This window comes from Mugil cephalus, chromosome 11 (assembly GCF_022458985.1).
Source record: "Mugil cephalus isolate CIBA_MC_2020 chromosome 11, CIBA_Mcephalus_1.1, whole genome shotgun sequence".
Lineage (NCBI taxonomy): Eukaryota > Metazoa > Chordata > Actinopteri > Mugiliformes > Mugilidae > Mugil > Mugil cephalus.
The window spans coordinates 19,874,613-19,895,047 of NC_061780.1; the positions used below are offsets into that span (position 1 = coordinate 19,874,613).

At 41.1% G+C, this 20,435-nt stretch overlaps 1 protein-coding gene across 1 annotated transcript in view; it reads right to left on the bottom strand.

Moving 5' to 3' along the window:
• Positions 1–20,231, bottom strand: part of LOC125015863 (furin-like protease kpc-1) — a 165,806-nt gene extending 145,575 nt beyond the window's left edge. Inside the window, exons 1-3 of the mRNA XM_047597882.1 lie at positions 20,091–20,231; positions 15,277–15,452; positions 296–388 (exon numbers count right to left, since the gene is read on the bottom strand). Of these exons, the coding sequence (XP_047453838.1) occupies positions 296–388; positions 15,277–15,447 (264 nt within the window). The 5' untranslated portion in view covers positions 15,448–15,452; positions 20,091–20,231. The remainder of the gene's footprint in view (positions 1–295; positions 389–15,276; positions 15,453–20,090) is intronic.
• Between the last annotated feature and the right edge of the window lie 204 nt (positions 20,232–20,435).

The window sequence follows — 20,435 nt, forward strand, 5'->3', positions numbered from 1 at the left end:
AAAACAGCAACGTTAGCCAAATGAACCTCCATTTGCATATACATGCTGAGTAAAATCAGAACCGATGCCAGGGTGTGAATTCGTGTTGACGCAGCCATGTTAAATGTGTCAAGCAGTCACGTCTAAGTAGCTGAACGCTCCGATTTGCTATAGTTACAAATCTATTACCCGCTGGGTTACACAGACACAGCAAGTCAGACCAAAGGAATAAATAAAATATCTGAATGGTTTCCTATTGAGCTATACATATTTGAGCTTTTTATTTATGGAATCAGGTAAAAAAAAAAACACTTACCCCCGCTGCATTCGCAAGTCTGTCCTCAAAGGTGGCTCTATCACGGCGCCCCCTGCAGTCTTTCAAGGTGTACAGATCCTCCAGGCTGCCAACCTGCCGGCATAGAAACACAATTTCCAGTCAGGTTATGCAACCTCAAACATTCAGGACACGAAGGGTAACAGGACGCATTGCCCGATGTTACGTTGGACTGGTTGACAGAATTTTAGCGTTTTATTTATTGGCATACAGCAACTTCAGGGTATGATAATAGCGCAACGGGATGCACTTAGGAAAGCGTGCAAGTGTTTTCATCAATACTAAGCAAATGCAGGTACAGGTCAAACACACAAAACGCATTCAGACTTAATCACCCACATGACCCTTTACACAACATGATTTCGGCGTATCCCCTCTGGCCATCTGTCTTGTGTGGGTTTTTCTGTGAGAGGTGGGCCGAAATCAAATAGCACACAGTTTATCTAACCTTATCCTGGGCTTTTCATTTCCAAGCCTTATAAACTCAATCGTATTGACCGCCTGGGAGAGTTAGAACTAACTAAGTGAAATCTACTCGGCGGCAATTGTGTGCAAGGCACACTGGTGTGTGTGGATGTGTGTGTGTGTGTGTGTCTGTGCATGTGTGTGTGTGCGTGTGTGTGGCTTGCTGATTCTATCTTCCTTCACTTTCATTCTCTCTATTCTCTGTCCCTGAGGTGCATCAGGGCTGAGACTGCCGAGTAAATTGTCCCAAATTGAGTTCCTTCTTGCCGGCAGATACAGGCCACATCCCGACCGTTTAGAGAGAGAGGGGGGGGGGGGGGGGGGGGGGGGGGGAGGAGAGAGAGAAAACAATCACAGCACACATCACTCGCTTGAAAAATTTCTCTCTAATTTCTCTCCTTGCATTTTCTATCCACCCTCCCCGACTCTCGTTCTTTTTTCCTCCTCTGCTGATTTCCCTGCTGCCTCCCTTTCTTTTCCCAGCACATTATTCTTCTTCTCCCTGTGTGTCTTCCCTTGTCTTAGTCTGCTGCGATAGGTGTACATCAGTCTTTCCTTGCTCAGCTTGACTTTTTCTTTCCTTTGATGATTTGCTCCTCTCCTGCGTCTTCCCCTTTCTCTGTCTTTTCCTAGCCTTTCTCCCTCGATCCCCATAAGCTTTCTTCATCTCCCCTACCAACGATATTTTTTTCTTCTCTCCACACCCTTTTTCTCTTGCCTGCGTTTCTATCCCTCCTTCACCGTCTAATCCCTGCCTCCTTGGCTCGCTGTACCCAGTGACATAGTGCCCATCAGCGCGGACGTCCTGGGTGGAGGAGTCTGGCTCTGACAATAATCACACACTAAGTTTATAACGCTGGCAGCCCAGCAGAGCTGAGCTGAACTGAGCACATGCAACTCCCCTGACACCGGCACACTCCATTTAACTCAGCAGGGGGCTGCAGGCTGGCTGGGTGGGAATGAATCATGAGACACTGATGGGGGTGCAAGTGTGTTTTTGGGGATGGGGGTACTTGGGGGTTGGGGACGGAGCAGTGACTGGAGAAAGATATGAATATGGAATGTGGAAGGATGGTTGAAGCTAGTGCTGGAGGGGATGAAGGAGGGGTAAGGTTTTGGATTTGGAAAGGTTTTTTTTATTTTGATGTTCCTGTCCCTGCATGGAGAAATAAATCATTTTATTTCCTTGCTAGCTCTCTAAGAAATACAAGCTACCTATCATTTATTTTTTAAGATGCTATGGGAACCCTAAAAGTCTCGGGCAGCAGGGTGGTGGAAACTTGCTACATGTGTTACATGGATTGCACAATTTCACAACTAGTTGACTCTACTACATTTTTTTCACAGTTCTAGTTACTGGTTATTTTTGTGTATTTTTATATGTTTTCTGTTAAACATTTACATAAAAATCTGAAGATTATTTTACAAAGTACTCTATAATTAAAAACATGTTAAACCTATTGGCCTCTAGCTCAGGCGTTCACTTCAAACACTTTGGTTTGCAGCCCTTTGTGATTCAGCTCACTATAAGATGTTCAACTAATGAAACATTTCTCATGTAAAATTCTCACCTGCCTGGATTTAAATAACTATTGGATGCATAAAATAATACAAAAAACAATCAAAGTCAATCACCTCTGCAGAATTAACTAATTAATTTGCAAAACATATTTGTCACATGTAATATTTTAAGTACATTATGCTGATAGACCTGTGAAATCAAAATGTTTATTTCAGTTGGAATTAATCAAGCAATCGGACCATTAGTGCTGTAAGATTTCCCATCATTCTCTTAGAAGGTATCAGTAACAATAGTTAATGATTAGAGCAGTCCAGCGGTTTAATTGTTCATTAAATTTGGTTTTAGTTCCCACAGGAATCCGCTGAAATCTCTTCTAAAGAATGAAATGCATGATTAAAAATGGAGGCAGGAGGAGGATTTCTGTACTGATGAGCATTAATGACACGTTAAAATGTAAATCTCAATACCAGTCACAAAATGAAACAAACAGTTCAAGAACCCCACACCCTCTGAATCTTCGTGAAAGGTGAGATACATTAAAATTCAATTTAAAAAAAAAATCAAGTTGACTTTTAGCGTTATTTAGACATGAACAGAATTTTGACAAATAAATCACAGCATTGTATTCTTCCAGGAACAATATAAGAGTTAATCTTTTTAACAAATGCCTGGAATGTGATTCATGGAACTCTCCGTGGTGCTGATCCTGAGCAGATAGGGAGCAGGTCTCCTGTCCACACCTCTGGATGATTGCTAGCCTGCCTCCTACAACTTCTAACCAATAGTTCACCATCCTTCACTTCACCTTTTCCCTAATATTTGCTTTGTCTTTGCTTTGAATGATAGTGTTTAGTGATGCTACCAGAACCTGCAAGGGCATTTTCTTCTGTAAAGCTACTGGCTCAGGTAAGTGGCTGATATTTAAAAAAGAAAATGTTAACATCTCTCTCTCTCTCTCTCTCTCTCTCTGTTGATAGGCATTCATGGAGCCCAGTAAGTGAGCAAAAGAGACAAACAAAGGGAGCATTGTCAGTGTTTTGCATTGGCTCAAATTTGGCAGTTGAGCGGCAGAGTAGGACCCGAATGCAGGACACATGCAGGGGAGGCATGAGCAGGAAACAAAAGAACTTCTTAATGAAACATAAAATCTGGAACAAAAAGTGCAGCAAGGTTTTTAAAAAGCAAAAGATAAACAAGAATTCAGTAACACAAGGAAGCAAAAGGAACCAAAACCAAAACACTAGGAAACATAAACAGGGGTACAAATATATACTGACACACATATATACAGACACATATACTCGGTGTAGTTCCTGAGGAACGCTCCAATATTATGAGGCCAAAAGCAAATAAGACAAAATAGCTCCTCCGTTAAAAGTGGAAAAGCAGTGAATGGTTCACAAAAATGGGAACACATCCTACTCAGTGTGTTACTGACGTCACAAATGTGTCAGCTTGACATCACTTGACACTGTGTGCATCATGTGCACCCACAGACAAGATACAGCTGTACACGAAAATTAGTAAGCAGTCTCAAACCCACCAAAATAAATGCACACCATCACAAACATGCTCCCATTCCTGTGCCCTACCAGAGCAGGTTCACAGCAAAACAATATGAGGCCAATCAGGGGACCATTGGTATGGCTTTCCCTCTGCTAATGAAGGCACTTTGAAAAGGTAATCTAATTCACCAGCAGCAATTAAGGCTGGGAGCGCCTTGTCACTATCAATTATCCGCTCCTTCACTCATGTTCTCTGGTGTGGACGCTGAGCCCGGCTGACACACCGCACTGTCGGACAAATCAACCCCATCAGCCAGCCAGTCACTGAGAACACTAATCATAAGAGTGTTCAAACACTCATTCAGTCACACACACACACACACACACACACACACACACACACACAGATACTGTATGATTGAATCATTGCACAGTAAACTAAGTAAGCTTACAGGAACTGGGATAGCCTCGCTGGCAGAATGTATTGAGATAGAACTTGATAGAGCTGATGTCAACATTAATCAAAATGTGGTTATCAATCAAAAAGTTAGTTGGTTTCCTGGTTTGTCTGGTTATGTCTCTCCGTGTGTGTTTCCTTTTTTCATTAAGTACAGGTATGAATTTTATTTTTCATCTCTACATCATTTTTGGACATCTGATCAAACAAAAAAATTAGGCAGAGAAATACCCTGTACAATAAAAGGTAAAGACTGTCAGAGCTTCAACTAGACAAATGACCAAACACCCTTTTAACAGGCAGTCAAATAAAAACCGTCATAGAGCTGAAAAAGTTCTCAGTTTTCCATCAACATGCATTTTACTGCTGTAGGATCCCTATCAATGTGAGCTGGTTTCAGAAATGCACAAAACTTTCATGGAAAATGCCAAACAGTTAGACTAATATGAGCTATATTAGTAATGTATATAGAACGTATTTGCAACCCTCAGAATTCTCAACATTTGTGCGTAAAAAAAAGGCTTAAAACATTAAGTCGTCAAAGCAGACAAAAATAATCAACAAATTAAACAGCAACATTCTGCTTGTGCAATTATTTATTCAATAAAATGAATGATTTGTACATCTGTGAGTATGTGGACTCATGTGTTTTCAGTATCTGGTGTGAGCCTCTTGTGTGTAGCAGCGTAGAGGAATTTTAGCACATTCCTCATTAAACAACCGTTTCAGTTCTTGCTTGCTTCAGGCCCTTCCACAAAATTTCTATCGTACTGCAGTCAGAACTGTGACTTGGTGATTCCAAAACTTTAATTCTGTTTTTCTTTTAATCATTCTTGTTTAGAACAACTTGTGTTGACGTTGTCTCGCAACGTGACCTAGTTTCGTCCTGACATTTTCTTATAGAATGCGCTGAATATAATTCAGAATTCATCGGCCCATCAATAATAATAATGGCAAGCTGTCCTGGCCCAGATGCAGCAAAACAGGCCCAAAAAAAGGACATTACCACCCCCAAGTTTCACAGACGGGACGAGGTTCGGATGCTGGAACGCAGTGTCGCTTCATCTCCAAACATGACGCCTCTCATTTAAACTAAACTATTCTACTTTGGTCTCATCTTCCCACAAAACATTTTTCCAGCAGTCTGCTGGCTTGCTCACATGGTGTTTTCAAACTGCAGACAGCCAGAAATGTTGTTTTTGGAGAGCAGTGGCTTTGTCCTTGCCATGCATACCATGGTTGTTCAGTGTTCTCCTGGTAGTGGATTCAAGAACATTAACATTAGCCAACGTGAGAGAGGCCCGTTGCTTAGAAGTTACCCTGGGTTCCTTTGCAACCTCTCACACCATTATGCATCTTGCTTTTGGAATGATGTTTGTTGGTGGACCACTCCCCTGGAAAGTTACAATCATCTTAAATCTAATAAGCTTTTTCAGAGTCCGTCTGACTGCGGGTTTGTGGATTCTAAATTCGTTAGAGATCGTTTTGTAACATTTTCCAGCTTGATGAGGTCCTCAGAAAGCTCATTCGCCCATGCCATCATAGACTGTGACAAATACCTGATTTTTAAACAAAACAGGACGCCAAGTTACACCTCAGTCCTATCATGGTGATTGGAAACACTTGTGAACAGATGGACTTTAATCTGGCCTTGGAACTCACTAATTAACTTGCAATCCTAGAAGTGTACTTACTTTTGCACATCGCAGATGATGAACAAAGAAATAGATATGCAAATATACAGTGTTTCTTCCACTCGTTTGATTGGGTTCTCTTTGTCTAATATGAGGACTCTGACGTTCTGAAGAATGACAATCTGTACAAAGAGTTAAAATGCAGACAACCCACGCTCAGACGAGCACGATCTACTTCAAACTCCTTGAAGAGAGTGATATTAAGATTGAAACTCCGACACAGGACGCATGGATCAACAGATCCCTGACCTGTCCCCCTCTTCTCAGACTGAGGACAACTCCACCATTTAACTAGATCTTCAGACTCTAGACAGAGGTGAACGCTGGCAGACAGGACTATTCAACAGGCTCTTCTCAAGTTCTCCGTTGCGGAAACTCTCCAATGCGCGACCTTAGTCCACAGATGAATGGGAGATTAGCATGACAGTACCGTAAAGCCTTCACAGAATAATGATTGAAACTGACTGCGTTGCTGGAAAGAAAAAAAAAAAAACCCTGAGCAACGACAGACGTTTATGAGAGATGACTTTAAAAATTATGTCTCAAGTGTGCATTTTATCTAAAGCAGACATATAAATATGTAAGTTCACTGATAAGTAGTCGCCATTTACAACTGATTAAACTTTGATGATTAAGAATATATCCTAAGAATCTAAAGTTTATTTATTTAAGTTTAGTTTTGTACAGGTAGAAGAAAAAATAAGTATAAATAAAGAAAATGTAACGAAAATGGAGAAATTACTTGAGCATCAAATCAAACTCCCATATAATGTCAGTTTATTTAAATGTCAGTTTATTTTAACTGAATCTATCCAGTGAACCACAGACCATGGCACTGATGTGTGAAGAAAAATAAAATGACATCCGTCCCACAAAAAGAAACACAAAAGAAACCTATAATTTGCAGTGGGAGAAGTGTTGAAAGGATTCGCATCAGGATGGATGTTTATTTAAGTTCACCTGTAGGAGAAGGAATCATCCTGTCAGACTTCTGTATCTGCAGCCTAAAAACGGTGTATAGTGGAAAGACTTGAGTACTACTCTGTGTTTGGTTTACAGCCTCCAAATAACTTCTACACACACAGGGAGAGTGTGCAACAACGCAAGTAACAAGTAATTCAAAGTAAAAGTTTGCCCACACCACAGAAGATGAGGTGCAAACCAGACTACTGCTGCAGAAATAACAGAGTTTGAAACCGGAAGAATTAAAGAACTGTATTTGAATGTCATTGTGTTTATTTATTTTAACAAGCATTAGAGAGGACAGCTACCGCCCTGTTGGCTACCGTGTTGCCATGTTGAGACATAATGAGCAAAGTTACAGTAGTGTGAATACTCTATGCCACTAGATGATCAAAAGATAAAGCGTTATTACTCAAGACAGGAAACACAAGCATGTGCGCTGCAGCTTTTCTGTTACATACGGGAACTGGGCCCACCCTCCAAATAAATAACTCTCAAAAATAAGTAAAATAACTCTCAGACGGCTGCAGGATGTTCCTTCAGCTGCAACACTTGACAAAGAAAACGACACGAAAAGCTCAAATAAAACTCTTTCAGAATGTCCTCATTTATTATTTAATACTGAAAATGAACCAAATGATTCTATTCGGGTGAGTTTTTTGATGTGCCAATTTTTACTTTACTGAAAAACTTCGTTAAAATGGTCTCCTTTATGGTACAATTGTACTTTTTCCCATCATGTGAGGCAGTATTTTTTGTTGTGTTCAGTCAATCTGTTATTACTACTAGTACTAGCCCATATTTATCTTGATGTCTAGATTTTGATTCTTGGAAAGTTTTTGAAATGAAATGAAAAATTAAAGGCCTCAATGTTAAAATTCAAAATGACACCTGAAAGCAACCAGTGGATTTAAGGCAACACCAAGCTCAACAGCTGTAGGTATTGTGGTGTACTGGCTGTGTTTTGATCATTAAACCCTGTTTTTTAATACATATTTTACTTTGTTTGTCTTTTGTTTTCTGCTACGCTGTACGATTAAATAGCTCAGCGATATGAAGCCAATGACTATGAAGCCCAGATTCACACAGTTCTTTTTCACCTTTCTGAATGATATTTGCTGAAGGCAACGCCGTCCTCCTCTGCCTGTCTGTGTATCTACTGTAGCACTGATGTACTTAAAGCTGAGAGCAAATACTTGAATAAAAATAAAGTATTAATTACTTACTTCATATGATACCAGAATGAATGACAATGTCTACCACAAATTAGCCGAGTTAAAGCCTGGTACATTGCTGATGTCTGGATGGAACAATCAGCAAGAGGCCAACTCAATTTTAGAACAAAGTAGTGACCTTTCAATAACATTATTAGAGAAAATTAACATTACTCTGGACTAATCCTGCCACAGTAAGACTTAACAACAGGCCACTGGAAAAAGTCCTTCAACAAACAAGCCAAGAATTTAGCACCACCACCAAGAGCTGCAGGTCCTTGAAAAAAAATAAAAAATAAACAAATAATAATAATAATAATAATAATAATAATTACCTTCCCATCCCAAATATAGTGTTATGAAAAATTATTTAATACATAGTAAATTATATATATGATATAAATAAATTATATAACAGATTACTTTTTTAACACTAATACACAAAAACCATTAATATGCAAAACTAAATTCCCCCTTTTACCTCTTGTCTATTTTTATTATTAGTACAAAAGAAGGACGATAACATTAATGTTTGAATGTAACTATGCGAATGTGACTATGCAAAATGTGAAATACTACACAGTTCCTCATTTGAGTGTTTCAGCCTCTATCTCTTTTTTCAAGGACCTGCAGCTTCACCACTTTGACTGACATCAAACTTGTTTCCAGCATCATTCAGTTCAAAAATTCTGATAAACTCAGTGCAGCTCAGTGCACAAGACCAAACAGGAGACTAGCTGGGAAATAGAGCTGTCCATTTTACAATTTAAGAAACAATTTCTCTTAGGAGTTGATGGAGATTAAAACATAATGTAAGTATAAATACTGGATTTACATTTGTCCTGGGGCAGATGTTTAAGGATGTTTGAGGTGGTACATACGGCTTTGTATTAATGTGTAAACTCCTGTTTCAGTTTATCAGTCAAATATCTCGGGCTGCGTCGAACAGACACGCTCACATTTTAATAAATCCTAGGTTTTAGAAACATTGCATAAAGGCTTTCTATTTCTAGTAAAGTCTATTTTGTGCGTATCTCCAGGGACTGGCCTCTAACTGCTCTACATTGTTCTTGCTATGCTTTCTATGCAGACACAGAGTGTGAGAAACACAAGGACTCACACTACAACACCTCTACCACATACAGAGTCAGTCAATGTAATTACTGTAATTACTACAATAACCCAATTACAAATGTATTTATAGGACCTGGAACTAAACATGTTGGAGTTAACACAAGCTTTGACCTACAACTGATTCCAGGCAAAAAGAAAATAATAATTAGAAAAAGATGCAATATGCCTATTGTATTGTTAAACTAAAATAAACACCACTATGAGCCTGATGCATGCAGCAGAAATGGACCTCAAGTCTTCTCAGGACTGAAGCATGCACCAGAGCTGCATGCACCGCTGACCGCCTCCGACAGACAAACACAAAGACGAGAGAAAAACAGAAATGGAGTAAGGGATGGAAGGAAAAAGCATGAAGGATAAACAAAAACAAACACAGACATCAAGAGTCACTGAAGCAGTGTGGGAGATCCACGTGAGGCAGTCCACCCTATGGAGAAAACAGCAGCTGGTGTGTACACTAACAGCCCTACAGGGGCTGTGGCCTCCACAGCCTCCACGATGGAAAAGCAGAGAAGAGAGATGGGAGGAGGGCTGGGTGATGGAGGGGGATGCTAGGGGCTAAATGGGGTGAGCAGTTAAGCCTTGTTGGTTACAGTATTGGCAGGAGCCGCAATGATGGAGAGGGGGGAGGCTGTGAGGGGTTCTGTAGTCCATTTAAAAGTGAGAAATAAGAGGCGTTCATGGGTTTTTAAAGTATAACGCAATTAGTTTAAGGTTGAGCTGCCATCAGCAACCATTTAGTGTAAGTTTTAAAGAGTAATAAATCAGCTTTATTACAATTTGGACTGCATTTTGGTAGTTCAAGCTACCATTTAATCTGCAGTGCACTAATCAAAAAGTGTTGGAATGTGATATAAGTGACGAAAAAGAACTCCAAAGGCCAGAAACATCTGGCCAGTATGTAAACCGCACTGTGATGGCAAAGCAATAACAGCAGCCTTTTATTAGCAATACAACAGTTTCCCATTAGACACATTTCAGTTCCTGGAAACACAAACATATTTGGTGTTTTTGGTGAAATTAAGCAAATTTTGGATGACAACATATCCACTGTGTCTGCTATTCGCAAATCAATGGACACAGTGGCATCACGCTGGAACCCGTGGTGTCTTCTACTTTCACAGCTTCTTATTCTGAAAAGGGAAAATATAGTACACTGCACACTCAACTGCACCAATAACTAACAAACACGTCAAAAAAACAAACTCACAAGGCTTCTAATGATCCAGTTTCACTTATCTCACCTCATGATTCCATTCTAAACTAACACATTATTAACACAATTTTATAAGATTCCTCAATATTCCGTATCACCTAGAAGAGTACTGTGTTTGTAAGCGTCTAGCAGCTCTTCTTGCTCTCGTCCACCATCGTCCTTTATCTTCTTTATCTCTCTGTATTTGCCCCCTCTCTCTCTCCATTTCAATATTGAAGAGAGTTTTATTAAGGGCTAGACTCGGATGTGCCGAGGCGCTCTCAGTAATTTTCCTACAAAGTGCTTTAATCCATCACACGGCCAACATGTGGCCTTTGCAGCCATACATCATCTAAGCCCACAGAGAGAGAAGACGAGAAAGAGAGGGAGTGGTTGCATTATGTCTGTTCTCCTCCTCCTTCTCACTCCCTTCTTCTTCTTCCTCGTCTTCAACCTCTCCGCCTTCATCATCTCCCGCCAGAGCTTCCCACCTGGGAGGGAAACCACATCTTCTCCACATACAGTATTTCTCAGTCAAGTCCTCTCTCCATTTACAAATGAGAGTGAGGTGTGTGCGAAGATGGAGTGAGGGGAGGGGAGGGGACGGGGAGGGGTGGGGCTGTAAGCAAAGGGAGAGAGCGAAAATGAAAGAGATGGAGATAGGCGCGAGTGAATGAGTGTGTGAGGCCGAGAGAGAGAAAGAAAGAGATAAGGAAAATGGAGAAAAGCTTACTGGAATGAATGAAATTGGGAACAAAAGCGAGTGATAGGGAATCAGTGTGTGTGTGAGTGTGTGTGCACATGGTGTGTGCTTCTGTACTTGCATGAGGAAATAGAAATAGCCAGAGAAGTGGTGGAGATGAGGGAGACAAAAAAAAAAAATAAAAAAGCGCTGCATTTCCCAGCATGCAACTGGTGCAAGCGTTGCCCTCTGTGTTGCCCCCGGCCAACACCTGCTTCCATTTCGCTCCCTCCACCCTCCTCACGCTGAGGAGCAGCAATGAACTCTGGGCCCCCTGACTAATGGAATGGGCCCTCGCTCCCAACCATTAGCGGATTGGTGTCCCTTTTGGCGCCCCTGGGTGCCCTGTGGTACAGAAAAGGGAGAGGACGGGGCGAGGAAGAAGATGGTGGCATGTTGGCCTTTTTTCCCTTTCGGCCATCGCACACATACACACACACACACACACATCTACCTACACCTGGTCATAATAGCCCGGACTAATCCTGCCAGAGTAAGGCTTGACATAGCTTAGTATCTGACTGAGGCTATTTCTGAGAAGATATTACAAATTCTGAATCGGGCGCAGCACTACGGGGTTTCACAGAAGGAGCTCTCCGAATGTGTACGACAGCGGCCCCGGCTGATCGTGAAGCGTTTGTGTGATTTCATTTAGCCGGTAAATCCAGTGCTCTACCTCAATTACATCTGCTTTACTCAGATGGAAAACACACCTCGAGTGTACAGAGGCTGGGAGGAGAAGAGAGGAGACGGGAGAGGAGAGGGGACGGAGGGCGGAAGCATGGAGCGGATTGGGGATTGAATCTCTCGATGAGCTGATAGCACGTCTGCAGACAGCGAGCAAAGCTGTGCCACAGTAATGTTATGCTAATGATATGGTAATGATATGGTAATCTGCCGGCAGTATTCCACCTCACTGGAGAGAAGGGGTATCTGGGAGGTCTTTCACCATTGGTTGGAGACCAGGGACTTCCTGAAGTCAGAGTTCAAGACAAAAACCCTGTTAGTGGGAGTGTCGCTGCACACGCACACACACACACACACACACACACACACACACAGACACGCACACACACAAAGGAATATGAAGGTACTTAATTTCTGAAGCAGTCATCTCAGCTAAAATAAAAGCAATGCAAAACATAAACCTAATCTGGCTTTAATCGGATTTGCAAAATCTTAAGTAAGCAAGAAATAATACCTGTAAACAATGCAGCATCACGTGATCCAACTCAAACCCGGGGTCGGCTGTATTATGAGTAAAGCCTGTAAGCTTTATCAGCGTGTAATATCAAGTCTCTGCGCTGCTGTTCTGCGCCAGCATAAAGCGAGACAGAAAATCATCTATTTTAGATCACGATCTGGTTCTCTTTTTTTTCTCTTCTTTTTTTTCTTTGCCACTGTGTGTGAAATCCTGCACCTGTGATGGTTGCCATTACCTGTGTAGTCAAAGCAGCTCTTTATTTCTGGATTGTAGTGGTTGCATTACAGCACAACAGCCTTGCTTGGAAACAAGACTCACTATTGTGCGAGACGAGTCTTTGAAGCCATATCACTTATTTCCAACTTGCTACATTTCACTTTGTCTCATCTTATTGGGAATTAGGAGCTGATTTGCTGTTTAGTTTGTTGACAAACCATAAATATTTTAATGTGTGTAAAGTTTAGGACCACATCTCTATGTTGACAGAACTCTATCGCTAAATATCGACGGGAAAGGCTTCGGTGCATCCGCTACTAAACGGGAACCTGCAAAAAAACAACTCCAATGCATCACAGCGAATCTGCCCGTGTGGCATGAAGACATCATCTCGGATATTTTGCTTTGTTTTTTCTTTGTATTTTACAGTTGCAAAATGGATATGTCAAGTCTGCACAATGGAGAGACGCGATGACATTTTCCTGGATGCCGTACACTAAATCAAAGAGACCAACAATATGTTGAGTGCCAGCGTGGAGACATTTGATTCCCATTCCACTCATGCAGCATTACCGCTGGAATGCCAGCAGACATCACAATCCTCCCAAGCTGGCATTGGGCTTGTCAGACTTCTCATTCCACTTTAATGTTTTGAAAAAAAATAAATATATATAAATATATATATATATATATATATCACAGCAAATTGTGAAGCCTATGCTTCTTCTTGATACACAATATTTGCTGCATGCAAGGCGCAAATCACAGGTGACATAATTAGAAAAGGTTTGACTTAACAAAGGCGATTTAGTGTCCGTGACATTTAGCATCAGCCTCTGGCGACAGACAGGTAAAAGAAGTCAGTCAGCAGATTGGACCTGAGGGGATCGTGAATGTGGGTATGTGTGGTGGTGGGGTGGTGGTGGTGTGGTGGTGGGTGTGGTGGGGGGGGGGGGGGGGGGGCGGTTATAAGGTTCTTCTCTGAGCACGGTGTTGCTGGGTAGGACACGTTATTAACTTACAAACATTCCTTTTGTGCACACCTTGACAATGGCACACTATAGGATTACACTACACCAACCTACTGATGACTTTATTCTTGTTGTACCCTCTTATGTATGTAAAATGAAGACATAAACTAAGCTACACAAATTGCAAGACTGTGCTTCAGCGCAGTGTGTATGTGTTGAAATACAGTGATGTTTACATAATGGGGAAAAAAAAGGCATTCGATATTTTGTTTGTGATTAAAACTGGTCACAGCCTTAAGGGACGGGTATTAGAGTCTAAAACAGCACAGCACAACGCAGGAGAAAGCAGAGGTGTTTGTGTGCACATGTGAGGGACAATGAGAGAGAGACAGGCAAAGAGGAAGACAGAGACGGGGGTGGACTGTCCAATACACTCCTGATAAAGGTCAAAGAGATGTTTTATTCATGAACCAGGCGGCGGCAGCGGCAGCAGAGGCAGCAGGGCCAAGGTTGAAATGAGCTCGCGTCTACGTTCCCCAGAGCCTGAGCTGCACACAGCCTCACACCAGGCCAGCGGACACTCCCCCTAAACCCGTATCAATAATGTCAAAACACAGGCAACACACGCTCCTACCAGTCTCACATATCAATAACTTCAAATCGACTGTGCAACTGAAACCTTTTATGGGGACTCCAATACAAAAAAAGTGTCATGTTGCTTTTCCTGAGTTCTCTTTTTTTTTTGCATGCTACGGTATCTGATCAATTATACACTGACATATTAAAATTTAAGTAAAATTTGTTTTACATATCAGCATCAATTTGATCGTTCATTTAACGCATTTTATTGATCACCCCCAGCAATGCTGCAGCCGTTTAATACCCTAAGAATTAGTGTTGATTAATCAGTCTTCACATTTCAAAATAAAACGTATAAAATAAAAGATGCAGCTGCTTAAAAATCTGAATATAACATCAGCAGGATAGATCAATTTATCGCATTTTTAAATCTTTCTGACTGTGAATCTTTCCTCGAGAGTCACAGCCAAGAGAATCACACAAAGTTCATTTCACAATCTCTTATACCCTGAAACCCCTTCTTTGAACTCGCTCTTACAAAAAACTTTTGCATTGCACCTAACCAAGACCTGCTCCAAGCTCCTATTTTCAGTGAAGCTGAACATTTTTTTTTGAGGCAACTGACACTCTTTCAGACTCAACAGCCAAAGTAACCTTTAAAGTATTGATGTGGATAAATCACATCTAGTCTTCTGACAAATGGAAAGATTTCAGCATGACAGTTTAAAACTGAGGCAAACAGGTGAAGACCCAATCATTTCCAAAGACTTTCAACTGGAGTCTACACTCCTCATGTAAGACTTTTTCACAGCTTACACAGTTTGGAAATGTACAAGCGGCCATATATGTGCATGTCTGAGCCATTTTGGGAGGATGTACTATAGGCGTCTTTTCATATATCTGTTAGCGTCTCTGTGTTAATCCAACTCTATGCATCTTTGATTGGATATGAAATATTCAGAAATTCTGCTGAAATTTCATAAAAGTCAGATATCTTTAACAGAGAAAAGAGAAGACAGCCCTTCGGTAGCTGGATTTAGAAAATGTAAACTGCCGGCCCATAGGTGGAGATAATAACGGAGGTTTTTAAACATGCACTGACCTGGTATATGAACTCCAGTCCGTGCTGCTCGGCCAGAGCCATGGCAGCTCTCGTGCCTCCATCCATTTGGACTACGTAGAAGACATGCCGGTTGGTCCCACGATGCCCCTCTGTGGTCGGTAGTTTCCTCTGCAGCAGGCAGCCAAACACCAGCAGAAATGCACTGAACATGGAGCCTTTAACAAGAACATTGAGGACAAAAGGATCAGCTGTCTTTCTGAAAATGCATTTAATTTTTCTGTTATGTCTGTCACATAGCACATTGTCTTAGCCCCACATTGCTGCAGTCTGTTAAGTTATTGGATTTTGAGGAAAACGTGAGACAATACTAAATACCTTTCACAAGACTGGCATGAATAAAAATCACATAACAGAAAAAAAACACAGATGATTACATATTATCAGTGTATCTCCTGTTTATTGTACTAAATAAATGATTGAAATAAATGTCTTTTCAGACTGCCATTCAAATTTTATTCCGCCAACTGTCCAAAAGCCAAAGACAATCTGATTACATCCTTGCACGTTGAAATATTTCATCTGTGTAGCTAGCCCAGCCAAATGTTTGTCAGTTATGCTTGAAATCAATCAAATTATACTTTTATCTAACTTAATTTGATTGACAAATAGTTTAAGCTATCCATGTCAGACATCACTATCCAAACTGATACGCAAGTATTTACCGGCACTATCCCACTGAACAGACTCACTCTTCACCACTCAACATTACATATACAGTATCAGAATAACACAGACACCTACGGTTTTAAATATTATTACTTCTAATACCATCTAACTAAACAAATGAGTTTCTAGCGTGTGGGATTCAGCATCTCACCGCAGAGTATTGAACATTGGCAATTGTGAAACAATTTGCCCACAGCCACCTCCTCTGTACTTTTGCATGAAATCCGCTGTGGCTGCCACCTACAGCATGTGAACCACCCACCTGTAGCCACACAGAGTGAAACGTCCAGGAGAAATCTTTCACCCCGTGCGATGAAAGCTAGAACTCTGGCACCGGGGGCCCCAAGCGAGACTACACACTCTCTCCAGTTCCCAACCCACACGTTTAATCTCCTGGCCTTGATGCAAATGCTTCTGAGAGCAGAAGAAAAAAAAATGCAGTGCACTCACTGTGTAAACTAACTTCCCTCTTTAAGCAAAACAGGAACTTTATCTCTCTGTCTTTACGCTCATACTTTCGTGTGAACAATGATGGAAGAAAAAGTTGACACTTTGCTCTTTATCAGCATCGAAAAGTCAAACACCTGGCGAATTACTGGAAGAATGAAGTGCTGAGGCATATTAAATGTTGAAACTCTCATCCAAAGATTATGTCATCAACAATTGTGGTTGAACCGTGAACCTGGTCATCTTGTATGTGTATACATTTATTTTCCATGTAATTACGAAAACAATTATATAACATGATTTTCAGTCAGTTGCTTCCCATGCGTACTGCATTTCTGCTGTCCATACAGATTCTAATAGTCTGCATCTAAATACAGAGGCAGTTAAGGGTTTATTAGTCAATTATTTGAGGGGTGGAAAATTAACCATTTTGAATTGTGATGGACAGATTGATTGAAGTTGTGTTTTTAGCAAACAATGCTCAACTTTCTCTGGTTGTAGCGTGTCAAAGATGAAAATGTCTTGTTTTGTTTCCAGTAGCTTGAGTTTTGGGATGCTGAATGGACAAAGTAATAGCAATTTCAACATGTCAGCATGTAGCTGACGCAGCCACATGGCGTCCGAATAAGAGCCTGTTAACAAGTCACTGGGATCACATTATGGGGCGTGTTTCAACCAAGACAGAGAAGAAACATTCTGCACGCAATTGCATATTCCTACAACCAATCAGAGTAATTTTGTTGTAAGCTAAATTAACTACATAGCACCCTATCACTATTTTTTGTCCTGGAAAATAGTTTACATCCAATAGTTATTAAATGCTGCTAAATCACAATTAATTCATATTCCTTAAAGTACTCTGCATGTAGCTGTCTCTGTGTGTTTGTCCTTCACATCTTAGTATATTTTTTATATTATAATTTATTATGTTTAAGTTTTGCACTAAATGGACTGCACTCATTTTCCTTGTACATGTTAGAATGACAATAAATACTCAGATGAGTATTTATTGTCTATAAGACTGTGTGAAGCAGTAGATAGATTAAATAATAATGATTAAAAAAATATGAGTGGCTTTCAACCACTTCCGCAATTCACCTACTAACACGCAGTAAAACCCAAAACCAGATGATGAAGATATCTCCTTCTACATGTAATTCCTTTTGTCTGACTTCTCACCAAAATCAAAGTGCCTCCTCCTGCAGCATTTCCCGCCAAACAACAAACAACGCAGCAACCACAGTTTAAAGTCTACAGCATCATTCTGCTCCTCTTTCCCAAGCCGCTGATTGAAATCGATAACCTCACTCGGGGCTCAAGCCCCAGTCAATCCCACCGAGGCGCAGGACCGGCAGCACACACTGCACCCACTGAGGAGCAGGCTTCAGGCAGACACAAAACAGACAGGGAGAAAGGAAGGAAATGGAGAGAGAACAAGAGACTGGTGTACAGGAGAGCCACATTGAACAGTGTCAGGGCCTCGGGGCCTACTGGGACGCTGATAAAGTACCTGGACATTTTTATAGACAAACTACTTATTTCCGTCCTCATATCGCTTGGGAAGACTGATAACTTTATATTCCTCTCAGGCAGAGGAATGAAAGGGAGGGGGTCCTTTCAGGAGTTTAATTGATCAAACTGTAGCCACGAGGGTTTTTTTCTGGAGATAAAAGAGACTAGCACTCTGCCCTGCACAATACAGAGATCTTTTAGAAAGCAGAACCAATGAAAAAAAAAAAAGAAGAATGTAACTCATTATGCAAAGTCATTACAGGTCTCTGACTATGCTCCTTAAAGAGGAGGAGTTAATGGTGAATGGTATTGTACAAGATTTCCAGAGGTCAAACTACTGGTCATAGGATAACATTATTGTACAATACTCTGATTATCACTCCGACCAAACTTTTAAAACGGTTGTTTGAGGTCAAGCTTGAACACCGGGACAATTTTAACGGGCTAAATGCCATATCACAAGTTACCACCATATTATTGGTTTACTGACATTTTAGAAAGGAATTGGTGCCGAGAGGATGGAGGATGGCTGCTTCAGAAAACATCCACTCGAAAATATAGTAGAAAATAAACTAATTGTCATCAATAAACACAATCAAAACTAAATGCAACAAAAGTAATAATTGCAAACGCCGTCTCAAATCAATACAGAAACATTAATGCACATTTCATTAAATCTTGGGCAAGGTATCACTACCATGACCTCTGATGCTTCTGATGTGGTGACCAGTTATTGATTATTTGTGAAAGAGGTGACATTAGCCACAATTATCAGTTACCTCCCTTATAAGTAATGAATTCAGTGTTTGGACTGATTACACTAAAACTTGTGACTGGTGCTGTTACAACAGTAACAACGCCATACGGTTCAAGAGAACTACAAACCACAGCAAAACCACACAAATGAATCAGCAGCTCTTCCAGTTATTTTAAGCTCACGCTGAATACCATAACCTTCCCGAAGCTATAATTTGGAACAGGACCAAATGAGCAAGCATTGACTTTTGACTTCACACAGTGGCTGAAGTAATTTTAAGAAGCTACAGCTAGGTGGCTAGTTGGAAATGGTGGTACTCACATGCAGACACATATACACAAATGTGTGTTTCTATCTTTGAAATTACTTTTTGAGGTCATAATGCATTCACCGGCCCTTTACCCGAACCATAACAATGACCTAACTGGAAAATTTACCCTAAAAACAATTTTTAACAGGTTCTAATCCTCAAAAAGTTTTGACGGGAAAATGGTCCCGCGAAGACATCGCGAGGCCTCAGAACATCGGTATACTGCAAGACTACTGGCCCCTACAACTAAATAAAAACTTGAACATAAGCAGACATTGGACCAAGCTTCGATATATCCGTAATATATGGGTAAGGGCATCTCACATTATGCAGGAAAGGTGTGTAACTAGTAGTATTGGAAGTAGCAGCATTCCTTTTCGTTGTGACATGTTCCGTGCATGCTTGATCAACACCACAGTTTACTGGGGCACTTGAATGTAACACAGCAATCATTACTGTTATTAGTTACAGGTGCGAAATCCCTACTTTACCAAGTCAAAATTACCTTTAATGACGAAAATGTGCATTTTCATTTCCACCCAGTCATAACATAGGAGACCAATCAGGCATAAATGGGAAACACCTGTGGCGGTGTGTGGCTCTGGTCATTATTTCATTTTAGAGCGTGGAAGGGTTTTAGCAGATGTTGCTTCTGTAGCAGTTTGTCAGTAGTTACCCATACGTTATGTGATGGTATTCTCTCCTTTTACGCGCAGTTCATTAAACCTAGCCTCAAAGCCTCAACACCAGGTTATCACCTTAACATAATAAACTCCCACTGCATCCATTACAGGCATCAAACCCTTTCATACTTCGCCGCTAATAAATGAGGGTGATGTGGATTAATGATCCAGAAAACGGGTGTGAATCGAGTTTGCAGTCACATCACAATGTTAGCATGAGAGTCTTGAGCTGTGGTGAAATTGCCCCGACAACAAAACCCAGCCTGGTCCAAACTGCTTCAAAGCCTGGAAACGAGGCTACATCTGAGGCAGAGAGGGGAGGGAGGGGGAGAGACCGGTTCAAATCTCACTCCCTCCACGCACCAACAGTGCCTTGGAAGGACAGTTGTAGCTTAGGAACAGAGAAAAAGACATTTACCTTTCCCATCCAGACGACAGAGCCTTCACTCAGACGGACAGCCTCCTGTTGAAAGCAGAAGAGGAGGACGATGCACCGTCAAGAAAGAAAGAAAGAAAAAAAAAAGCATATCCCGACTCGTCCATTTTTACTGTCTCCCGGTGGTAAAAGAGGCAAATTAGATCATGCAAAATGCCGAATCTATCGCGCATCTCCTCCTCGCCGGACAAGTCAAACGTGCACAAAATAACGTTTTGTAAGTCGGCAAAACGAGCACATCCACGGCGTGTGGCGGAAGGGGGGGATTTTGTAAAGATGTGAGAATGCATTAGAATGCAAGAAATGGTGTGATGGCGAGAGGGACTG